This window comes from Acanthisitta chloris, unplaced genomic scaffold (assembly GCF_000695815.1).
Source record: "Acanthisitta chloris isolate BGI_N310 unplaced genomic scaffold, ASM69581v1 scaffold1735, whole genome shotgun sequence".
NCBI lineage: Eukaryota > Metazoa > Chordata > Aves > Passeriformes > Acanthisittidae > Acanthisitta > Acanthisitta chloris.
Genome location: NW_008672964.1, coordinates 75,718 through 100,315, shown reverse-complemented (window position 1 = coordinate 100,315; position 24,598 = coordinate 75,718). Strand labels below are relative to the sequence as shown.

Below are 24,598 nucleotides of genomic sequence, written 5' to 3'. Positions count from 1 at the left end.
ATGTGCTCATTTTTATTATTTATCATATAAATATGTGTGATCAAAACATTGTCAGTGCTTTTTATCTCTGCTGAAGAAGTAGGATTTTTGACAAACACCTTGCATTTGCTTTCCTCAAATAAACTTTATCTGGCAGAAATCCAGAAGGCGTATACCTGATTTTCTCTCTATCTGTAATGAACTTGCTGACATTCTTATTTTGGTTATGGAAAAGTGGAGGTGGGGAAAACTGGCAGAACCTCCTATTCCAGAGAACTTATGCTTCTGTGTCATCTAAACGCAGTTTGCGTGTTCTCTCTGGGAACATACCTTATTGTTATGTTCATAAAAATTGTTTACAGCGATTGATTAAGTGCCAGGTATGGAAAAAAATAACTTTATGTACACAGGAATGAATTCTCAATGTGTTACTCTTTTCAGGTGATGCTTCTGCATAGTTTTCTGAAGGTACCTATATACAGAGAAAGTCTGAATGTGAGATTCTATGTCTTATTAGAAACTTAGAAGGAACAGGGAAATTATTGTTCAGTGACATAAATCTCTACCACATCTCCTGTGAATGGAAAAATGTGAATGGTCAGGAATGTGGATGGCTTCCATGCATGGGGAGGCTAAACTGATGGTGGGGGGAACTGTCACAGGAAAGCATAGAGATCATGTGTGGCATAGAGAAAGCACATAAGGATTGGGTTTTTTTCATCATATAGGAACTAGGGGACACTTCAGTGATTGGATAGCAGGAGAGTTTTGTTCACTTCCCTTTTCCTGATGCAATGAACTCAACTTGAAATTTACTACCACAGGACGGCAAAGAGGCTGCTGTATCAATGGATGGGGTAAAAACAGCCTGGGAAAAGCTTCAGGCTTGTCTGATAGATTCAGAAGGTGCAATTAAACATGGAGGTTTAGTTGCAGCTCGCTGTCCAGGCAGCTGTGAGGCAAAGATCAGTGGGAAATGGTAATGAGTTTTAGGAAAACCTTTTGCCTTACTTTGCTTCCCTCAGTGTTCACCCTCAGAGGCAGAGGTGGACTCCTGGTCTAAATGAAGCTTTTCTTTTACTCAGCTGGCAGTTCTTCATTTTGTATACAGTTCAAGAAGCAGTTACCTCTTTATGCCCAAAACGTGTTCAGGCTGAAGAATTTGGAGCCAGAATGGAAAATTCAGGGCAATGACTCATTTAGTGCTTTTAAAAGTAGAGGTGCAGGGAGCTAATGACTTCTGGGAATTATAGTGCCTTGAATCTGTGAAGGATGAATTCAAAGAAGGAATCAGATCATCAGAAATGAGCAGCATCATTGCATTTAGAAAAAAAAAGTATTTTCTTTAATGCTCATGTTAATTTGTTTAAATTTCTTTCTAATTCTTACTTGTTTAATTGAACAGATGGGGAATTGGTTTGTAGCTGGTTATTAACAAGGGCAGATAAACACCAGCTATCTTGCATACTGGTGTCTGGTCATAGGTATCCAATGTCTGATGTGGATATGGAAAGTATCAGCATTACAAGTTAATTTATTGTGTTTATGTTTCCAGTGTTTTCTCTGCAGCCTGTCAGCTTTAGCAGCCCAATGCTGAACAAAAATCTGGAAGAAAGCAACAAAAATCTGTGTGTTGAGAGGGAATTGGACAGTCATACAAAGAGGGAGAGAGAGATATAAGGGAAAGGAAATTTTGAAGGGAGGAAAAAAAAAGATTAAAAAATATTTTAAAATATAAAGCAAATTTTCAGCATGGGAAGGAATTTAACAGTAGTGTCACAGAATATCTGCTGATGCTAGAGTGGGTAAAGGTACTTATCCATTGTCTGAAGAAGTGGCTGAAAAAGCAATGTGACAAAAATTGCAGATGACATACTATTATTTAAGTTGGTCAAGAAGAAGGAAGAGTGTGTGAAATACTTTAAAAGGATCTTATCTTTAAGGCTGTTTATTTCTGCTAAAAGTAAAATATGTTGTTGAAATATAGGAGGTTGTCAGGAACAGTAATGTGCCTAATTAAAGGTATAGAAAGATATCTGTACAAAGGGAGGTTAAAAGTAAATAATCCAGGGCTATTTAGATTGGAAAGACTCAAAGTGACTGGGCCTCATTGACAGAAGTGATGCTCATTTGCATTGTCTTACAACAGGAGTAGAGAGACAGTTCAATGACAGTGAAAGACAACAGACTCAAAACTGGATCTAAAACAAGACAACAGCTTATTAACATAATGTTTTCTTCACCTTAAATATCCGTTATACACAAAGCAAAGTCACTTTCACAGGGAAATTCTTCAACTCTAAGAAACACTGAGGAATCCACACCAAATATGTGTGTATGTGAGGGAAGTGAACCAAATATTTGTGCCCAAGCCATGATCATATGCAGTTGGATGCTATGAAAGACACAGTGAGGATGTGAGTGGGTCCCTGCAGGGGTTATTAATTTGGGTGATTGTGGTGAGTGCCACAGGAATATATCTAACATGTTTCCAGGGCTATCTATGTGGGAATATAAACTAGTTATGCTTGTTTTACCTGGGTTCTCCCATCATCCATGGTGCTCTATACCCACATTTTTTTGGCATTAAGTACAGAGAAAATGTGTTCTGTCATGCTGTGTGGGGTAATGGATGGCCACCAGTGCTGGGAAAGAAACTTTCCTTGTAGACTGGTTGGTTGATAGTTAGCCCAGTTGAATAAATCTTCACTTAATTGAAGATTGATAACAATCAATAGAGAAGATGACTAATTGACTCTCTGAACCTCTGGTCTGGCAGTCTTTCTGTGATTGTGAGGTTTATTCTTTTTCTCTTGTTGCTTAAAAATCTATTGATCTGAATGGAGTACTACTTAAACTCTAATAACCATATTCTCCAGTACAAAGTCTATAGATGTGCAATCTACAGCCATGTATTTGTTTTGCTGTCCTGTGTGAAAAATGTTTGTAATGACCTTTTCTCATCTCTTCCAGAGTAAATTTCACTCTTGATATCTGAAAGATTTGCTTACAGTACACCTGAGTCATTCTGTTACTGTACTTCTTTACTGAGTCTGTTTCACTGTATGCAGGACCCTGAGCTATCAAATCAATAATGCCTAGAAATTGCCATGACTAGATCAGTGGTTAATTTTATCTTAGCCAGATATTTTCCAGTCCTCAAATTTTTTGTCTTTTTTTTTCTTCCCTTTTTTTTTTTCTCTAGGGGTGAGGGAAAGATGAGTCCTTATCCCAGGTCTTGCTGCTCATCCAAGATCTGGTTTTGAAACTGCCACAATGAAAAAGAAGCATTAATTAACAAAAATATATCTCTTCTTCTTGTGGGTCATCTCTGTTTTGAAGTCTCTTCTCAAAATGCAAATATTGCCTCTTTCTCTGGTGCAGGAAAAGTAAAGCTTTATTTTCTCCATCTCAAAAAGCTGTATAGAAACTCTATTTAAATCTTGAACAAACTAAGGGATTCTAAGAAGATGTGAAGGAGATTGCCAAAGTTATACTTGCAATTTCTTATAAGCTGCCTCCTATTTTGTTTTTCTCATTCAGCTAACAGTAGCTAAGACTTTAATTCTTCCATATAGTACATATTCCATGGCATGTAAAGAGGGCTGAATTCAGGAGGATGCAAGTTGTTTTTGTAGCTGAAGTACCTAAATATTTTAAGTGTCTGAATAGTTCCACTTAGAGTATGATATCTGGTCATCTGTTTGAAGCAGTTCAGCTTTTACTCACTTTACTGTGAATAAGGAGCAGACTAGAGCAACAAAGAGATGGATTACTGCAAAGCAGAGCTAGCTGAACCTCAGTCCTTTCAGCAGAAATCCCCACTGATGTTCCTAAAACAATCATGGCGCTAATGGTATTATTGGCCATGACATCCCCATCTTTCCTGTGGTTTCCACACAAGAATCTCAGTTCATCTACTTATATAATTTCTTAATCTATTTTACATAAGAAATCATCTCCTTTTACTTTGCATAGCAAATTGCATGGATACAAGAGTCACACTGTGGCTCAGCCCTTCTCACATTTCCTGTGGACTTTGCAGGCTCTCTCATGGAAAGGAGGGCTGCCACCAGGCAGTCTGAGGCAAGAACAGAGAAGAGAAGGAGTTGGTCATGCCCTTAATTCTGGTTTTAATACCAGAAGCTATGCAATTTTGGGATAATAACTTAAATGGTCAAACTCCCTGAGATTCTCAGAATGAGATAGATAAAATTTATAGCTTTGAAGTTCTTAAGGAAGTATTTGGAGTGAGTGTTTGTTGTTTGTCTTTTTTTGCCTTTTTTTTTTTTTTTAATGACTGTGCCTTGCAGCTTACTGTCTGTAATTGTGGTTGACTTTATAACTAGAGAAAGCAACAAATGGAAATTCCTTACAAATTATTTACTACTGTTTAGATTAAAGGCAGCACTTAAAGATTTACAGTTTACCCCCTCAAACACTACAGGCCTTTTGGCACAGTGTAGTTTTGACAATTTATACGTTTCTCTTTTGAATTTTTTGATTAAGTATTCCAGAACTTTACAAAAGGAAAAATCTTTGGTGCATATATTGTTATCAAAGGCATTGTGCTGTCAACAGCTGCCTTGCTGTTTTCAGCAGACTTGTGTTTCTGATAAGCATCACAGCAGACCTTCTTCATTGTCACACTTGCAGAAGACCCCCAAAGATGTTTTAGGATGGAAGAACATTAGCTATTTTCCTCTAGCCTTTACCTCTTAACAGAAGGTTACTGCAACTTAATCACTCTCCTGCCACATTTGCAATGCTCAGAAGTTAGAGGTAAGCTGTGACTCTCTCAAAGTCGCAACAGCTGTCTCAGTTGCAAGGGATGGATCTGTTTGCCCCAGACATGGGTGTCTTGTACCATGCTGGACACCTACAGACATCATGCTCACCCTCCTGATATGACATCTAGGAATGGCAGGTTTCCTGTGGGCTCTGCTTCTTGTCTGCCAGACTCATGCAGATGTCTGAGCCACCGCAAGGCATGAGAAACAACAGAAAAGTGATTCTCTCCAGACTCACCCCAGATGAACGATATTGAGGCAGAGAGGACTGCACTGTTGTCAGAAGTGCAGTGAGTGGAGAAGTGTCCACTTCGCAGTAGGAATTAGGTCAGCAACTGCCTCTTCAGCCAGCAGAAAAAAAAAAAAAGATAGATTATAAAAACAGTAGTGGGTGGTTTCACAGGAGACTTGGAAAACACTTTCTTGGAGTCAGTGAATTAAAGCTGTTTGTATAAGAAATTGTCTTTGTGTGCTCTTTGAGGGGTGTATGTCAGAGCAGCTGGGTTAAACTGCCACTGTATTAGAGTGTTTAAGGAGGAAAGTCTGTCTTTTTTTGTGGTTATTTCTGTAGTTATAGGTACAGCTTTCAGGACAAAATTTGGCATTCAATGTAGAGCACCATGAAATGAATGCATTGTATGAGCTCTCAGTGTTATTTTTCCCTCTCTCATGTAGCATTTACCATATGTTTGGCTTGTTGGCAATTTAATCAGTCTGAATAATCTTGTTTTGTGACAAACATCCTAAATCACAAAGGAATGATGCCATTTGTATGGGTAGAACATGGTCTACAGGGATATTTCAAGTTGAAGAATAAAAATGAGAATTAGACAATACAGAATTCATTGAAAGCCAGTTTTCCAGCTGCTCTAATTTCCCACAATTTAATTTGTGTGCCGTCAAAAGCAACTTGGAGGTTTCCAGCAAGATGATAGAACTATGGGCAAGGCTAAACAGAGGGTCTAAAATGTGCTGAATGCATTGCAGTCCCATGCTGAAAAAGCATCTCCTAGGGCCAAATACAGACAGCATAATGTCCTAGTAAATTGGACCATTAAATAAAACTGTGAAGTCATAAAGCTGTAGCATTACCCTGAAATTAAAGCATTGTCACCTTTGAATTATGGAAATAATCTAACAAGCATTTAGGAAATCTGCTTTTCAAGGCTGCATTAAACTATTCTAGGATATACAGTAGAAGATGTGGCTGCACTCTCCTACTTGGTTTTGAATGTCTTTCAGCTTACGTGTGGTTTGAAATTTTGCCAAGCTGAAAAAGTAATGAAATAATAAAACAGAATAATAGAAGATAAAAATAAACAGTAACCTATGCCTGGAGAACAGCTTTTTAATTCTCATTGCAGATTCATAAGTGCAAGGAGTACTCATTAAATTGAGTAAACAGGTAAAATACATGTAGTATGGACAGATGTAAAAAGGTAATGATAATTTCTTTGTTGAGATAAACGAAAAGAGAGCCTTATCTGTCTAATTTAACAGTTTCCAGATATGGAAATGACTAGCAGGATGTAGTGGCACTCAGCATGGTTTGCATCTGTGATTACAGTGTCACTGCCTAAAAATATAAGGTAAACAAAACAGAGTAAAGATAAAAGAAAAAACAATTGCAGCTACATATCTTATAAAGGTCCTGAACCATGCCTGAAATGCAAGCTCACAGATTGTTGTCAGTAGGCTTCAGGGTTCACACTGATCAAGCAACAAGGGTATAATTCCTTGACCTCATTCTGAGGTAAGCAGTTGTATTCTGGAAGCAGCCCTAGCTAAACCTGTGCAAGTTAATTTGAGGAAATAGAATGATGTTTTTCTAAATGTTGCCAAAGAGTTGACCTGAATGGTGATGGCTAGCAGAAGAAATGCTGGGTTTATTTTTGAGTGATTTTCTGATCTATGGAAGCAGGTGCTCATGGTCATTGTATTGTATTGAAATGGTTCAAGGATTTACTGACCTCTGGGTCTTAGTTACCTCTCCCTCGGTCGGTGGAGATGCAGGAGGGAGTAGTGTTGGCTCTTCTGCTCTGTCCAAAGCAAAAAAAAAAGTTTACAGAATCAATTACATTGGAAAAGACTCTGAGATCAAGTCCAACTCATGACCTAACACCACCATGTCAACTAGACCATGGCACTAAGTGCCATGTCCAGTCTTTCCTGACATGGTGACTCCACCAGCTCCCTGTGCAATCCATTCCAATGTCTAACCCCACTTTCTATGAAGAAATTCCTCCTAATGACCAACTTAAACCTCCCCTGGTGTAGCTTAAAGCTGTGTCTTCTCATCCTGTCACAAGTTGCCTGAGAGAAGAGGCCCAGCTATGACCTTCTTTCAGGTAGTTGTAGAGAGTGATAAGCCTCCTTTTCTCCAGGCTAAACAAGCCCAGCTCCCTCAGCTGCTCCTCGTAGGACTTGTGCTCCAGACCCTGCACCAGCTTCACTGCCCATCTCTGGACTCACTCCACCACCTCAATGTCTTTTTAAAAATCATTTTCAGGCTCATTTGCTGCATGTAATCAAAAGTGTGTCATTTTCAAAGAAGGAACTTTTTTTTTTTTACTGTGATGTGAATGTAATCCTTTATTCTTCCAGCAGCTTGTTGTGTGACTGTGCACATTACCTTGCTCCTCTGCATCTTACATACCTCTTTCTGAAATGGAAGTGCTTATTCTTTCCTTGGGAATTGAGAAGAAGCATGACTGAGATGGCTGAATGTAACTCTCTTCCTTTCCTTCCCTTACCTTGTTGCCACCAGTGCTTTGGTCTTGCATCTGTGTTGTGTTGAGCCACCCGTCTGATCTACAGACTTCCTTCCAGACTCCCAAGATTTTAAAGCCTCTTTCATTGTTTCTGGGTTTGTTTGGGGGATTTTGGTGGTTTTGGTTGGTTTGGTTTTTTTTGTTTCAAATAAAAGAAGATAGCAGGGAATATGTTTCTCTGTGCTCTTTCTACTCTAACTGTGCATAGGTAAAAGAAACAAACTTTTGAATGACAGTTGCTTTTGCCATCCCAGAGGTTTGCTTGCTAGTGGCTGTGACTTTCCTTTCACTAGATCAATGGGACAAACATATATCATTTTTGAGAAGCTGAACTCTTAGTTACCTTTACTTCAAAGATGAAGCATAGAGGGAATCTTTGAGGCAAAGCACAGATGTGATCTGTAGAAGTATTAAGCATAACAGATCAGGCATGTGTAGATTAGGAAATCTCTGAAATGTAACTCCAGGATTATTCTCTTCTGCTGTAACTTTTTGTAACTCTCCATTCTGATGTTCTTGCTAAATGGCAGTTATTTAAGCATGAAAATAAACTTGTTTTTTCCTTTCCTTTTGCAAACTAGACGATGGAAAATTGGTTAGCTTCTTATTTCTAAAAGATCCTGTGATGAAAAACAGTTCCTGAATGTCAGAGTTCAGATCTCAGAGGAACAGCTAAGTGCAGCTGTAATGATAACAAGACCATTGAAAATTAATGAACAATTGTAGAGTAAAATAAGAATAAGACCTGTTGTATTGCCTGTCCAACACACTTGTTAACGAGTGCTTGCTGCTAACAGTATGTTTGCTGATGTCTTGTCCAACCTCATTTCAAACATGTCAGTTAATTAAATTTCCAACACTTTTTGGGAAGACAGTTTAATGCTATGTTACTTTTACTAAATTTTTTGCTGTAATCCTTCTTTGCTTCTAAATTAGTAGCTGTTGATGCTTTTGGATTTTCAGGTACCCACGGAGCACCTTTCCTGATGCACAGCCTAGAAAGCACACTAGTATTAACCACTCTGAAACTCTAGCATTAGGCTGCTGTACTTCCTGAGCAGCACTGTAACCACTATTGTGAGCATTAATTTTACTGCATTTTCTTAAAATTATGTTAAGAACTCTCAGTGGGGAGGAGCTTCATGATGGCCCATCTGGAATTTCAGCAACCAGTTCATTTCATCATATCCTGTTTTTTCATCTCACCTACATTGTCAGCAACTTGGTGTTTATCTTTTTAGTTCAGTTAAGGCAAAGGTTAAACTTCTACCTGTTTCAGTGAGAGAAAAGTTAACTCACCCTCAACTGCTTCTGAAAAGTCTGTTCTTGTCAATCCTTGAGAGAACAAAAGCAAACAGAGAGTCTGGCTGATAAGAATCACTGCTTTAAGATGTACAAATGTCTGTGATGAAGTCATTGAATTAGGCTGTGTGGGAAGCAATATATGTGCAGGACTGGGCAGGGGATTTTGCTACAGTGTGACTGTGATTACAACCACTGGGACATGTATTACAAGCAATAAATTTGTAGTAGTTTTTAATTATTTTATTCTAGCTTCTGTATATCACACATTGCAGCAGTGTTTCTTTGAGCTCCAGTTCAAAGGATCCACAGTAGCATCCTAAAGTCAACTGGAACCACAGAATTGTAGATCTATGAGCAAACTCTTTCTGTCTACAATCACATAAATGATAAGTGGGTTGTGAGTGAATGTGTGGTTTGCTGTGTGTAAAGCATCCTTACAGTTAATGCCATACATTACTGGGAGAGTAATTTCTCTGTAACTTGCAGCCAGGTCTTGGAACAGACCTCTTCAAATAGTCTCCAGATGGTTGTTGTTACCTGCCTGTCATCTGAATGCCTCCATAATGACTATCCATTAAATCACCTGAGTGTATTTGCACGGATAGTCCATTTAGGATTTTTATACATCTATTAACATTCTGTTGAAGTAATCTGTGGGATATTTGTAGCTCAATGAAAAATACTTCAACTGCAATGCATTGCAGTGGCCACAGAGCTACTGGGTTTGTCATTGCCAGTGTATTGGGGTGTAACTGGAAAGCTCTGATAGAACTCAGGCCAGGTAATCTGGAAAAGCTATCTGAATGCTTAAATGCACAGTCTTTAAGATCGGCTTAGAAAAGTTCTGGTTCAGTGTTATACAGGGTTTGCCTGATGAAGCATAAATAACAAAATAGAAATCTATTGCCTAGATCTTGCCTCTTCCTCTGTAACTGTATGTTTTTGCAAGGGAGATTGAAATCTCCCTCTCATCAAATGATTAAAAATTACTGCCTTAAATTTTTTCCCTGTATCCTCCCAAGGCAAGCAGGGTCTTTGATAAGGAGAGAATTTACTGGATGTGATTCTTAATAACAGTGTGGGGCACAGGCAGGGCTCAGTCCTGTAGATCCTCATTGAAGAGTTTGTGTTTAGGTCGGCTTGACAAATTGGTCATTCAGGTTGTCCTTGCTACCCTGCCCATTGATATCCCAGAACCAGCTGGGAAAAAGCCTCCCTGATAAGCTAATTGCTTCTAAGTGTGGTGTTCTCATTATCATGCCAACCCCAATGCTGGTCATGAGCTAGGTTGTTAGGGTGCAGATTGTGCTTAAGCCTAGATTCTACTTTATATCACCTACAAAATCCCTTTCTCTGCCAGTAAATGTGGTGAAGGAAATGAGAATGGGCTCCCCAGCATGAGAAAGCATCAATATTTACAGTTAACTACAGATGCCAAATCATATGGTGTTCTGTACCATCATCCAAGTGGGGCATCACTCAACTTATGTGTAGAAAAATCTGAGAACTGAGTAAAATGAATTATCTAACTTCCAACTGGGTGGTAAGCACATACTCTCAGTTTTAGCTTTCTGGCAAGAGTTTGTGCTTTCTGCTTGTGTTGAGTTTGTGCAAGCTCACCAGCCTCAATTCTCCACTTCCATTTGCTGCTACAACAGCATGGGCTGTGCTCTCAAGTACAGCTGTATTTGCAAAAGATGAGTGTTACCCCCATGAGCAATATTATTATGTCTTTTCTCTCAGAGAGAAAGCCAGATGAAAGGTATCTATTTTTATTCAGATACCTGGCAGTCAAAAATGCTGAAGATCTCCCGTGGTTCCGGGGAAGTTTGTAATTTTTCTCTTGCTCAGCAGGCACCGCAGTGTTTGCTTGAGCTGTTTCAGGGAGAAACATCTCTGTGGGCCACACTGACCTCTAATGAGGACCTGTTGGTCTTCATCACAGAGTGACTGTTTTGATGGTGAGGGTCCTGCTGTTGCTCTCTCCAATGCAGCAAAGCGTTAGATTTCAATTGGGTTTTGTTCCATGCTTGTTGAAAGTGTTTTGCTGTTAACTTCCCATTCAATCGTTTTTCATTTAACAGAAGATAAGATCTGGACTGCAGTGCAGCACAACAACACAAGGCTGACCAGAGTCCAAGGAGCTTATCCGGAGAAGCCGTACACCATGTCCTTTAACTACAACAGCAGTTCAGAGCAGCTTGAAGCTGTGATAAACAGTGCAGAGTACTGTGAGCAGGAGGCAGCCTACCACTGCAAAAAGTCACGTCTCCTGAATACCCCAAGTAAGTACCACGAACCCAAATCTTTCCTTCTTAACTCTTACTGATTTTACAGCAGGTACAGGCCATGCTGCAACTGAGGAGAAAAAAAAATCAAACAACAAAATTAATAGTAGCAATACAGAATAGAGTGGAAAAGCCTTTTACCTTCTTGGATACCACTGTGCAGTGCCTGTCCTCTGGTGCAAGAGGGTCAGAGCTCTGCGGGGGAGTTTCCACTTTGTAAGTTCGTGCGTGCACAGACTGAAAACTTCTACAATGGAAAGTGCTACCTAGAAAATATGGAAACTCTATTTAGCTGATGGCAAACAGATGTGTTTATTCATTGACAGTTTCTAGCTGTATATTAAAGATAGAAAGCATCCAGATTGCTCCAGACTCTTACGATGTTATGGAGGTGAGACGTGTACCCTCTTCTGAGTCCCACAGGCCTGAATATGATATTTAAGCTGCTTGGTAGTACAGTTTCTGGCACAAAACTTAGCTTTCCCCTCACAATAAAAGGAATATATTTTTTTCACTGATTTAATGTAGCAGAAACAAGAAAGCAGAGGACTTGATAAGTTTATGTTTCTCTGCAGTACCAAATTTTCAGTGGCTACTCAGGTTGTCTGCCTTCCTCTCAACTCTGTCTTGATGTCAGAATTTTATGTTTACTTATCCGGAGGGATGAATGTCATTAAGGGCAGGGGTTTGAACGTCTTCGAAGTCTCCTCTGGTTACTTGTAATGGTTGTATGGTCCTGGTGATTCTTTCATTATTAGCAGCTCTTACATTTGTTAGTAGGTTAGAAGAATTCCCACAGAAAGCCTGAAGGGGAGCTTGCAATGGGAGTTCCTATTGTGTTAAAAATACTTTGCCTAATGAGATGTATCAAAAAACCTCCTGGTTCCAACAAGGTTACTATAACACTGAATGTTTATGGATCCAGTAATAGATGCCTTACAGTCAGTTTATTTTTAAAAGCTGTGAATTATGTCTTTTGTTTTCACCAGAATTTACCAGCCAAGAACTGCTTGTACTGCTAATCTTTTTTTAAAGAATGAAATGTTAATATCAGCACCCAGGGTAGAACACAAAGGGGGAAAAAAAGCAGGCATAACTGCTCATAAAGAGGGGGAATTGATGTCTTACAAGTACTTGCACTGTTGCTGGTTTCTGTATCCCACAGCACACTTGACATTTTATAAAGATAAAATCCCACAGGGATTATTTCCAAACTGGTTTTTTAAGTCTGAAGGCAACAATACTAGAACAGGTCTGCATGTGTTTATTTTTGCACGTTTCTGTGAGGTACTTGTTCCTGTGTACACAGAAACATACACTGATTGTGTTTTGAGATACCTCTTCTATGTGGGGCCTCTATAAAGCTAGAACACTTCTTAAGAATCCAAACCTTTAAAAACTACAGCGACAAAAATGTAGTGATAACTTTGTATAAACTAAGAGTATGTAAACTGTTCATCTTCAGGGCTAAAGCTTTCTAACAGTTTGCAGATTGGCTAAGACGGTTCCAGACAGACAGTTCCTTCTCCCCTTGTCAAGGACCAAAGTTGTGATTCTGATTGCTTAAGGGAGAGGACACAGTGGTGGTGTCCAGCAGTCCAGCTTGTGCTCTTGCAGCTGCTGCAGTGCCACTGTGGTCCTGACAGTTGAACCGCAGAAAAAATGCAGAATTCATTACTCTTTACTACAACTCCAGCTCATAAATCAGAAAAAATTACAATCCAGTGTGTGTATGTGGCAGACACCATAATTTTTTCCTGTTTTTTTCTTCTTTTTGTATGGTTTTTAATTACACTTTTAATTTTTCATCCTGAAGTTTCTCAGTAGTCTAAAGATTTGAGTTTGACAAGATGTAGAACATGCTCAAAAATAAAATATTTCAGTTCTTGAAATTACGAGATACGAGTAATTTGTTCCTAGCTGAGTATTAAATATTTTTAAGTGTTAGGCATTATTTTTCCCCAAAGTCTTAAAAGCTCTATTAATTGATATTAATTTTGAGGTGAATTGCTCCTATATTTTGCTGCTGAACACTCTAAGTGTCTTGAAGAGTTCTAAGACTTTCCACTCCTAAACTTGAAGATGAGCTACAAATTTGGGTAACCATAGGGTGTTTTGCTGGACTCGCTGCAGAAAGTTCTCAGCTGTGTTGTTTATGCCCAGAAGTGGCTGGAGGAAGTTTGATTTGGGGCCAGAGCAACAGAACAAAAATCAAAACTCTTGGGTTTTGTTTCTTGATTTGGTCTAGGGTTTTGAATGCCTAAAGCACTGTGTTCTCTCTGTGTTGCCAGGGTATCATAATGTGTAATTGCAGTTAATGAACCACACTTCAGATCTTCCTTCAAAGTCAGTATACAGTGCATGTGTATTGGTGACAATACTGCATTCATAGGCCTGCAGGAAACATTACCTGACCTAATCCATCTTGCTGAATACCACTCACTAATACCTCTGGACTGAGCCAAGTGGTGAATGCTTGATGGAAGGGCTTCTCCCAGAGGTATATCTGATCTTTACAGAGCTATAAAAGTTCCCCTTTCTGCAAGAAATCTAATCCATTTCTGAGCTTTCTCTTGTTTGGGGCTTTATTCTTTTTTTTTTCCCAAGGAGTTGGAATGCATGATTAGGATATTTCAGCTGGTAGCACCAACACACCAAATCCTTGTCTTCTGGATTTAAACATTATCATGTTTCACAGAGAAGCAATAATAAGATTTCTCTTTTCTTTTGCATTCATTGTGCTACTCTTCAGCAAAGATGTGTGTTGTTATGTAGCAATTTTGACTTTCACAGCTTTGACATGGGGCAAGCATACAAGCCATGCACTTTGGGCTGCCTCAGAGAAAAACCCAGAGAGGCTCCTGGCTTGTATAAAATTGCTCCAGTTTATATAAAGAAATAGTCCCTCTTGCCTTGAAGACACAGGCACATCCCCAGCGGGTGTGATTGAGCGTAGTATCCCCATTGAGTTACTTGGATTTACATCTGCAATGTGTCAGACATGCAATCTGGCAGTTGGCAAAGGGGTTTACTCATCTCCACCTCCTGCTGTCTGGAACAGCCTTATCAGTTCTCACTGTCGTACTATGGCTTAGCTGTAAGCATGTCTTTGAAAGCAAAAATTAAATTGCCCTGAATTGCGTTTTTATACATCTCTGCCATCAGACAGATTTTCAGGAAGTTTGTGAATGTTAGAATAGATGTCTGTTCATCAAAGGAATAGCTGACTTTCTCATGATACTGGCAAATGAAACTTATAGGACCAGTAATTGCAAGTCTCTTGTGACTTCATGCATTTTGGAGAGACACTCACATAACCAGAGCAAATATGACAGTTGGCATTAATTAGGGAAGTCATCCACACTCTCAGGAGAAGATTGCAGACTTTGCCACCACCTTATCCTTAGAAGTAGAGACCAAGTCAAGAGAGCAGGAGAGGAGGGGGTGGACAGGAAGGTTGGGCTACCTGTAAATGTGCAGTCTGGTTTTGGAGAATATGGAAAGACATATATCCCCTTGGGGCTTCAATTTCCATGCTTCATGGAGAATCTCAGGCAATAACTAAGAAAAGAGTATGTGTACAAGGATAGGTGCATGTGTGTAGATGCATGTTTAATTAATCTGTTAACATATGAGATGTTTGAAGGTATGAAAACACTTCATGAACTAAACAAACCCTCAGCTCTGACTGAATTTGCTTAGTTTTCTAATGGCAGTGGGTGTACTCAAAGGCTTAGCATTTGGGAAGCTGCCTCACATCCACCTTATCAAGGACTTAGCACAGTGATGGCTGTATCAGTGGCAGGATAGCTTGCTTTACAATACTTGCCTGACAGTCTGTCAAGTTCATAGCATATTCGTGTAGTCACGGACTGAGAAAAGATCAGTCTTAGAGCAAAATCAAAGAAATAGGAATGTGTAAAAATGTAGGTTTCCTGCTTTCTTCCTTATTTTTTTGTCTTTCCAGTAGAATTCCCACACCATATCAGCTTCAGCTTTGATTTCAAACATCTGCCCTAAACTACATGCCTCTTACCTGAACTTTCTGCCTGTCTGTCTTATGGTCTGTCAAGTCCCACTATTATGTCTTGCACACAGGTTTCCACCTCCTCTTCTTCCCTTTGCCTCCCAGTTAGACCCGTACCTCGGTGCCAAGCTGCACCAAGTGCCATCACCAGGTCTGTGAACACTGACACCAGGCAGCTGCTTGCCCTTAGTGGGGAACTACTGCATTTGCATTTTGTAACTCCCTGTTGGAGGGAAAGATGTAGTGCTACCTCACAGCAGGGAATGTGTCCTAATTTCCGAGTTTAGACTTCAGTTTAGAATTAATTCTGCGGCTGTGACAATTTTGTGCTCATCTAGTGCTTTTATAGTACTATTAGTTACTGTTCTTGTACTTTGACTCACTCTATTTTTTTCACAGTATTTTTTTCCCTAGAGGTGCCCACAATGTTTAAGGTGTGGTTTGCACCAAGGCTTCATGTAGTGGGGACACCACTTTTTAGAGTGGTGTAAATCTTTATCAAGAAAGGAGTGTGAAACATGGTTTCTGAAGTGTTTTACATTGATGTATCATGAGGTGATATAAAATTACCCATAACAAGCAGTCATTTTCCAATGGGGTTTTGCTCACTATTATTTTATGCCTTTTAAATATAATTTCCAGTTTATCATTCCAGGTACTTTAAATTGTTATTGCACTACCAGGGGACTATTTGTTGTTGCACAAAATAAGTTTAAATTGTTATTGCATTACCAGGAGACTATTTGTCATTGCACAAAATAGCATAGAACAGGGCAGTCCGCCCTCAAAAAGTGGCTTATGTTGAAAGGAGTGGGGGATAGGTGGCAGGTGTAGATTGTGTACTGTGATTATTCTTGGGTAATTAGGATCCCTTTCTTGAGAATGATTGACTTGCCATCTGTGTTTCCATCACCATACCTTGTCTCTCCCCTCCAAAGTGGCAGTGCTGACAGCTTCTCACAAGCACAATTTTAGATAACTTGTGTTATATTTAGAGTCTTTTGAACAGAGTTCACCATAGTAATGCAACATGCCCCCTTATTTGTAGGGAGAGATTTAGAGGCCATTTTTAAAGATGCTATGCTGGTTTTAGTGTGCAGCTGACTAAAATGCAGATGATCTAAGCAGAATAAAAACCATGCTGCATAGAGGAGGTAACTTGGCATCTAGGATACATGTGCTTGTGGGTAGGGAAATACCATTATGCCAATTTCTGAGCCTTTTGCTTCCCTTGCCCTATACAATCCCTCCTGACCGGTAGTGAGCTACAGTGTGCTGAACTGCCAAAGGAGGAATGGCAGCTGCTTGCATTACTTCTCATCCAGATCTGTTGAGTTTCTCTGAGATTGAAATGAAGCCAAGAGGCCAAATGATTGGAAAAACATGGAAAGAAATCCTTGTTCATTCACACTGGATGGCTTCTAACCCAGTGAAAGGAAAGCATGTTCTGTCCTTGAACCCCTACTGCAGGAGAGGGCAGGCTTATAATGCTACAAGACGTAGTTCTGGAGTGTGATACAAGAAAGGCCTGAGTCTCCTGGGACTACTCCGACGAACCCTGGAGCACCATTATCTGTGTTTACTTTAAGCACAGGGTGTCAGGTGAATTTACAAACACTTCTCAAAGTGGGGACTGATAGAGTAGTGAGGAAGAAGCTTGTATGGGTAATTCCTGTTTGCTTCTGAGGAATACATCCTTCTCACTTCAGCTGTCACTGGGTATTTCTGTTGCTTCTTGTGGGGTCATTTTTCCCTCTGTTGAATGATTATTTTTCTTCAAGTCAGAGGAGCAATTTTGGAATTATACTTCTTATTTTTTTTAAAAAAAATTTATTTTAAGAAACCTTTTACCTGGTTTTTTTAAAAAAAAATTATTTTAAGAAACCTTTTACCTGAAAAACAAATTTGTCACTCCAAAGTGAATATATCTCTGTTCCAATATACAGAAAGCTTGACCAGGGAATTTAATGAAGACACATAGGACAGGTAAATGAAATGTAAATCTAGACAACAGATTTTGAGCCTGCATCCTGGAATTCATTGCATGCACTATTATTGGTGGTGCTGTAAGAAAGTCATTGCTGTGAACTGATGCTGCAAGATATTTACTTAACCTCTGTGATACATTAGTTTGATCCGAAAGAACCTCTGGTTTGGAGTAAAGGTGATGGTATTTTTTGTTCAACCTGTGAAACCTATGGGATAGTGTTAAGTGCTCATAGCTCAGTAGTGAAGGAATGTTGGGTTCAGGGAATTCTGCAGTCCAAACAAGAGTTTGGAAATGGATAGTTTTATAAGATGCACATACATGCCAGAACCAAACATGTCTTAATGATACCTCTGGCTTGAGAGACCCAGTTGTATAAGCTATTCACACACACAGTGTGAAGAAGTGAAGAATTACAGAATAATTAAATGTGATTCCAGCTGTTATTCCCTGAATCATGAACACTGATATTCTCTTTTATTTTTTTTTCAGTTTGCAGGACTCAGCATATTGTTAGCAAAAAATAAATAATGGCCATTAGAAACAAACAACTAATCCATGATTTGTTATATTAATAGGTAATTAACTATGACAGCAACCTGTCCACCATTCAAGAAAGAAGGCAGGACTGCTGCCTGATCAGGAAAGTGTGCCTTCTCCCTCATTAGAGGCACAGCAGGGAGTCTGTTCTCATCACACTTCCATTTGTCTGCTTCATTCAGCTGTCCTACTTTGAGCATCTTGGGCTCCATTAGACTCAGACTGTCTTACTGTCATTAAACTAATTTCTCTGTCAAATTTCAGCCAGTGCAGAGAGTGATGTTTTCTGATTCTGGGGAATAGAAGATGTAAATCATAGTAGTGGAAGAGTTCTCATCTGACCTCTTCTACCAAGATGCTATGAGTGAAGCAATAGTAATTTACATTTCTATTTACATTATTTTTGAGGATAGAAAGGCTTTTAGGGCTGCAATCTCAGTTTCATGAGTGTTTTGGGTTCATTTAACTCCTGTTTTAGATCTGGGGAAAATATTATGTGCATAGCAAGGCATGTATGGAAAATCAGATGGGATGAAACCCCTATGCTCTGATTTTGTTATAATTGGTCTGACCTGTCCAGGAATACAGAGGTGCTAAGATGCTATGCACATAATAATCAATGGCATAACTTAATCATACTGTGTAATTAGAAGAAAAGAAAATGTAAGTCTATGGAAAAAGGACTCAAATTTTTATCCTGTATAGATTAGGTTAGACCTCAGATTCGTTGCTTGTAAATCTGAACTCCAGGAATTTTATCCCCCTTACAGTGTGAAGATAACCTATGGAAAATGCAGTTTCTATATTTGAAATTGTGAAGGGAGAGACAGGAGAAAACAAATAATGAGGATCAGCTGAAGGCTGCATTTTGAGGTTGCTTAGTGTTTGGTATTCAAACAGCGACAGAACCTTCTCTAAGCAAAATATTAAACTAAATACTCTTGTATGAAGTATCTGGTGTTAAGGAGAGCATAAAAGGAGCTCTTCTAAGTGTCTGTTACTCTTTTGTAAAAGAAAACCCAAAAATGTAGAGGGTAAGCAAGCATCCTTGTAGAAAATGTCTCCAGACCTTAGGGAAAAAAATTTGTGTACTTCTGCTCCCAAGAAGCATCTGAAAGCAATTGAGAATTGTTTACCTCCCTCCAGCCCAGACTTATTTGGAGAGGACCAGATCTGACTGAGACTTGACAAGTAGATAGAAAGATGTGGTGACCTGAAAGAAAATAACCCTTTTAAATCCTTCTTTAGAGAGGCTTTTTTGATATCTTCTGGGCCAGAAAGATGGAGATCAAAAATGAAAAAGCTTTTGAGCCTGGTTTTCTTCCAAGCCCCTTTGATAGGAGAAAGGCTCAGCCAAAGGGTGTATTCTCACCTGAGTTGTCCAGGACTCAAAGCAACATCAAGAGCCTTCTTCCTTTGCTCCTAAGAGCAGAATTCAAGAGTCCCAGAAGAAAACTTTTTTTTTCTGACATTAGCATTTAGCAAGGTTAACCAATTAATCTATGCAGTTCTCCTCTAAAAGTAGTTTTCTTGATTAGCAGAGAAGAAAATTGAGTCATCAAGCTGCGACTGATCACAATTTTGCCTGAAACCAGTATAGGCCATTAGATCTATTTGAATGTACCACTCTAAAACCAATGGCCAAGCCTCTGCTGCCATAAGAAGAGTGTTTCCTCCCAGATGAACACCTCTGAAGTCTTGTACTCCAAGTATGAGATTTATGTATGTACCTCTTGTGACTTGCCCTTTGGCTACTAGTGGAAGAATGAACATGTCATCTCTTAGAGGTACATTTGTTTTTTCTAGTGAGCTTGTTAACACAGTTATGGTGATTTAGCAATGAAGGTGTGATTCTGTGAATTTTTATGGACCTACAAAATCTCAAGGGAGGTAATGGTATATTCAGGCAGGGTATAATGGGATGTTTGGTATATTCAGACAGGTAATGGGAGAAACTGTGATTCTGCACTGTAACACAGGAATAGTATCACCAATCTCAAGCATCAATCAAGCATCCAAATTTCTTCCTCTTCATCCTCCCGGCAGTGTTAGGATTTTGCTTTGCTGCAGTGGTTAATTTCACAGGGAGAGGTGTGTCCTAGTGCTAGAAGGAAATCTTAATTTGGGCTAAAATGAGATGTAGATGTACATATTTTCTCACCATGCCAGATAAAGAAATGTCTGTCTCTTCCTCAGGATAGGAACAAAAACTTAAACTAGTTATACATCCTAAACACAATTGAACTTCATCACTACCTGTCAGTCTTTCATAGATCTTTGGACACATGCTGCTGTGCTAGATTCATTGCCTGTCTGCTTCATGTGCTGCCTTTTTATCCAGGATGCTTAGTTCCATGTTCCCCTTTCCTTAAATCTTCCATTTACCAAAAAAAGTTTTAAATTACATGTCTAATTTACAGCATGTAGTGATTTCAATATATTAACATTTGTAGCACATGAAAAGTGCTCTCAGTAGCTTAGTATACAATCAGTAGCCATTTTCTGTTCTTCCTTTTGTTCAGGCTGTCTCATTCAATGTGATCATAATGTTCATAGTGACACTTGTTGGTAGGAAGGAAAAGATGATAATGATTCCTGGCTGTTCTTTTTCTCAGTGTTGTATTACTGAACCTAAGTCAGATCTGACAGTTTTGTTTTACTGAGGAGTCCAAGCCTATGATGGGCTGTTTCTAAAAAATGACCAGAGATCTGAAAAGTGGTTCTGATGAAAAGGTAACATCAATTTCATGATATGTTTGTTTTAAATACTAACTTCTAACTGCGGTTTCAAATGGTCAGTACAGTCCATAAAATTGTCTATTCATATAGATAGAGTGCTCTCTTTTTGGGAAGGTATGTGTTTGCATGTTTATGTAGATATGTGTAAATATGTTAGGAGGAAAAGAAGAGTGACAGTTGGCTGTAATTCACTTTTTGGGCTAAATGGATCATCAGCAGGCCTGGTAAAAGACAAAGTAGTGTTGGTTGCTCTTCTTCGCTTTGAGCTCAAGGCTTTCTGTACATTAACATTTGTTTACCTCCCACTGTCACCGTGATTTCAAGCTCTCAGATTTTATCCACGTGAAACTACTTTGGTTTATGGCAGAAGTTTAGATGCTGTTTCTTGGACAGACATCTTCATGACTGAATGCTAACATAACAGCAGAGGGTGGGATCCTAGGAGAAGTTTTCTTGTCCTGAAGTAGACTCTGTTTCAGCTCCCTTTGTCTTTGTCTTTGTCTGTGAAAAGGCCATTTGATCCATTTGTTTGCCACTATAACACCTAATGCCAGTGGGCATTTTTCTGACTCTTTTGGGGTCCTGTTTCCCAGAGCCTCCATGTTCAAAGCAGTGACAGCTTTCCAGGTCACTTCCCAGTGTACATTTATGTTCTAGATTCAGACAAAGAGATGTGTTGCATTTTGTTTACTACCTCTGTGAGGCATGCTAGGGCCACCAGTCAATCTGCAGAACATTAGAAGTACCTACTTAATAGAGGCAGAATTTTATTGAGTGAATAATTACATCCTGTTACTGCTGAAGTAATCACCTTAGATACAACCAATGCCTCCAGAGGGAGGTATGTTCTTTCCAAAATGCCACCCTGGACAGTTCATTTTACTTCCATACTAAGCTCCAGAATCTGTCTGACCATATTGTACTACAGGTTGTCATGTTTGCAGAGGATGAAATTTATGTTCCATGAAATATGCCATTGCCAAAATTAATAGGTAAATGAACAAAGTGAAACAGACCATTAGAACCATTGTAATATTGTAGTTGCTGGATTGTGGCACAAAAGCACAAACTAATGGGTAAACATAACCATATTATAGCGACAGGAGCCATCAATGTGTAGTACACAACTGTGGTTACACAATGGAAGGCAGTCGACCGTTATGAAATATGATTTAGCAGACAGGCCAGTTGCAGGTAATCTTGCTTAGAACAATACTTCCCTTCACTAGTTTGTTTTAGCTGATGGAAAATTATAAATGTCAGCTGTTTCTTTCCTGTCCTACTGGAATTTCATTTCAATTTCATAATCCTTTTAAAGTATTATTCTGGACCACAATACTGAGATTTTTGTCTTTGTAGAAATGTTCCTGAGGCATGAACAGATTGTTCCTGAATATTCATGCAAATAGGAATTCAGCCAAAGGCCTTCAGAGTAAATGTACACTCTAACACCTTGAAGTCTTTTTGATGCCCTTGTCTCTATTTCTACTCTAAAACAGTGCTTCATAATTTTAAGTGAACACTCAAACAATATCTAATCAAGATAAACAATTCATAGACTGAACTGTGTTTGTATAACATGATTAAAAAGCTTTGAATAGCTAACATAATCATAACATTCTATTAATGGATAGCTTGAGAGAAGCTACAGTAACAAATGGTACAACTAAAAAAGTACAAAACTCAAAGATATGCAGGATCAGTTCCATTGGATTTGGTATATTTATACTGATTTAGGCAAGTAAGATGGTGGATTAACTCCTTAGTTATTACATCTTTCCTTAAATTCCATTTCAATGTTAAACAAACTAAAAAACAAAGAAACATTATAAAAATTCAGATACGTAGGAAAGCTAACGAGTTCATCCATAGCTTATTAATGCAGTATTTGCAATCGGCATCTAAACACTTAAGCACTGATAGATTGGAAAAGCCAGTACTCTGTTCTTAGAATAGAGAGGTATACCCCGCACTACCAAAGTAGAGAGGGATGAAGAAGAGTCGTTAAGCCTGGTTACTTGAGTAGTGCAATATAAATTAGAATACTATCTCTGGCCATTTTCTGGAGCTAGAAGAGGGATTGATGCAGGAACTCCTTCAGATCGCTGTGCCACTCAAGAGTTTACCCATGCAAGAGGATTTTGTCAGTGACTGACTAAAATAGATTCAGCTGCTTTATTCTGCTAAAGTGGTTCAAAGTAGCTGGAGCACAGGAGAGAGTTGGGCGCTCAACTGTTTAGCTTTCTCTCTCCGAGATTTTCACTCCATGCATATGCAAAATATAATCAGTTACTTTGGTCTTCACTGAGCAATATCTTTGAAGGAACTGAGTCCTAATAATAAATCTATTACAGGGAAGGCTGAAATGGTTCAGAGCTAGCCTGAGCAGCAGGCAGCATGGCTAATTGCATCTTTGGATGGCAGGCCAACTGAGGGTTTCTGTACACAGCAAAATAAAACTCTGTAGAAGTGTTATGTATGTGTAATACATATGATTTAGTATACCTTTCAACAGCACTTAAGTGTTTCCACTGAGCAGCATGTGAATTTGCATAACTTCTGCCACCTGGTACATTAGTTGTACCTGAGTTTTGACCTGAACAGATACCATTTATTGCTTTCATCCACGGAAAAAGCAAAACCAACTGAGGCTGCAAATATCCAAGTAATTCTTGAAATTGTAGTCCTCAAAGTCCTGCTTCCACTTATCAGGAGAAAGCTGTCTTACTGTTACACCATGCTCCTTAATGTGAGATACTGCTATGATCAGTATAACCCATGACAAAACAGTGAAAACTTGAATACTCTAAATGCAGGATTAGGTGACTAGTTGAGTGATAATATATTGCCTAACCTAATGAAAAGACATTACCTTTGAATAATGGACCACATCATAGATTTAATTATCCCAAGGCAAGGTAGTAGGTGCTTCATGCAGACAAGGTCAATTACCTTATCCAGAAGAGCCTGTTTGAAGTGTATTATGAATAATTCACAGACATAGAAATTAGCTTTGAAAAAGTGTCCCAGCTATAATGTGGTGAAAGCATTCAATTTCTTTTTTAATGTATTTAAGATAACACCCAAAGGACAATTATGGCTGCTTAAGTGTAAGACTACTTAAATGACAAGGAATGACAATTGTGTGGTCAAATTCACATTAATGCATTATGCAGAAGGAAGCATTCCCATCATGGTATGATCCTATCAGGCCACAAGTAACCGATTTCAAACCTCATATTGTATTTTTAAATGCTAAATGAAATTTGATCAAAGATTGATTAATGTATTAACTTTTCTTGATAGAGAGGACCCAGTTGTTGCAATACTAGCTTTGTTTATTTTGTTAATTCAAGGCTTTCAGTTCTTTGACTTTCTCATGTGAAAATGAAGCTCCAGAGTGACTGAATGACTTGCATGATTTTGGAGAGTCTGAGAAACCCAAAGGTGGAACTAGAACTTTTCTTTAATCAGAAGACCAGCCTTCTGCCATAAGCACTAAATTGTGCTGTTTCTAAGACAGTGTTGTTCCAATCTAGGACTATTTAGCATTAGAGTTAAAATTATGACAGTAGCCATGGCAGCAGAATGCATGCTCACTTGACATATGGTGACCTTAGGTGTGAATTAGAAACGCAATAAACCTCTGAGTCTGGGGAATAACATGCTCTCTCAGCATGTTTTGATTCCACAGGCAAAACAATAACCTTAGCTTTCTCTCTTTGACTTTGCAATAAGTGGTAACGGCCAGGGGAAATCCCTCAGGGGCTGCAGTTTTCTAAGATGCCTGGCAAGAAGATGGCTATTTCATCAGGTACCTCAGTTTAAGTGCCGAAATGTAATAGTGGCATTTCATGGCCTTTGAGTTTACCTGCTTTGTTTGCTTGAAAGGGAGAGCTCAGCAGAATTTTAGAGGGTGCTATAGAATTGCGTATCTAATGAGGTATACAGCTGGCCTGATCCTGTTTCCACTCATGTCAATGTCAAGAATCCCATTTAGTTCTCTAGGATCCTTGGCACTTTCAAAGGATGATTTGAATAAAGGGGATAAAAATTAGACACAAAGCCCATTTATAAAGCAAGCTATTAAAATATGTGACGAAGTAGGAAACTGCCGCAGAGACAGGAAAGAAAACTTCCATTAAACCAATCATACTGAAAAATGAAAAGCA

General features: G+C 38.9%; 1 protein-coding gene across 1 annotated transcript in view; it reads left to right on the top strand.

The window, feature by feature from the left end:
- Positions 1–24,598, top strand: part of LOC103802253 (contactin-associated protein-like 5) — a gene marked incomplete at its 5' end in the record, with an annotated part of 207,327 nt that overhangs the window by 118,420 nt on the left and 64,309 nt on the right. Inside the window, one exon of the mRNA XM_009074706.1 lies at positions 10,930–11,130. Coding sequence (XP_009072954.1) covers positions 10,930–11,130 — 201 coding nt within the window. The remainder of the gene's footprint in view (positions 1–10,929; positions 11,131–24,598) is intronic.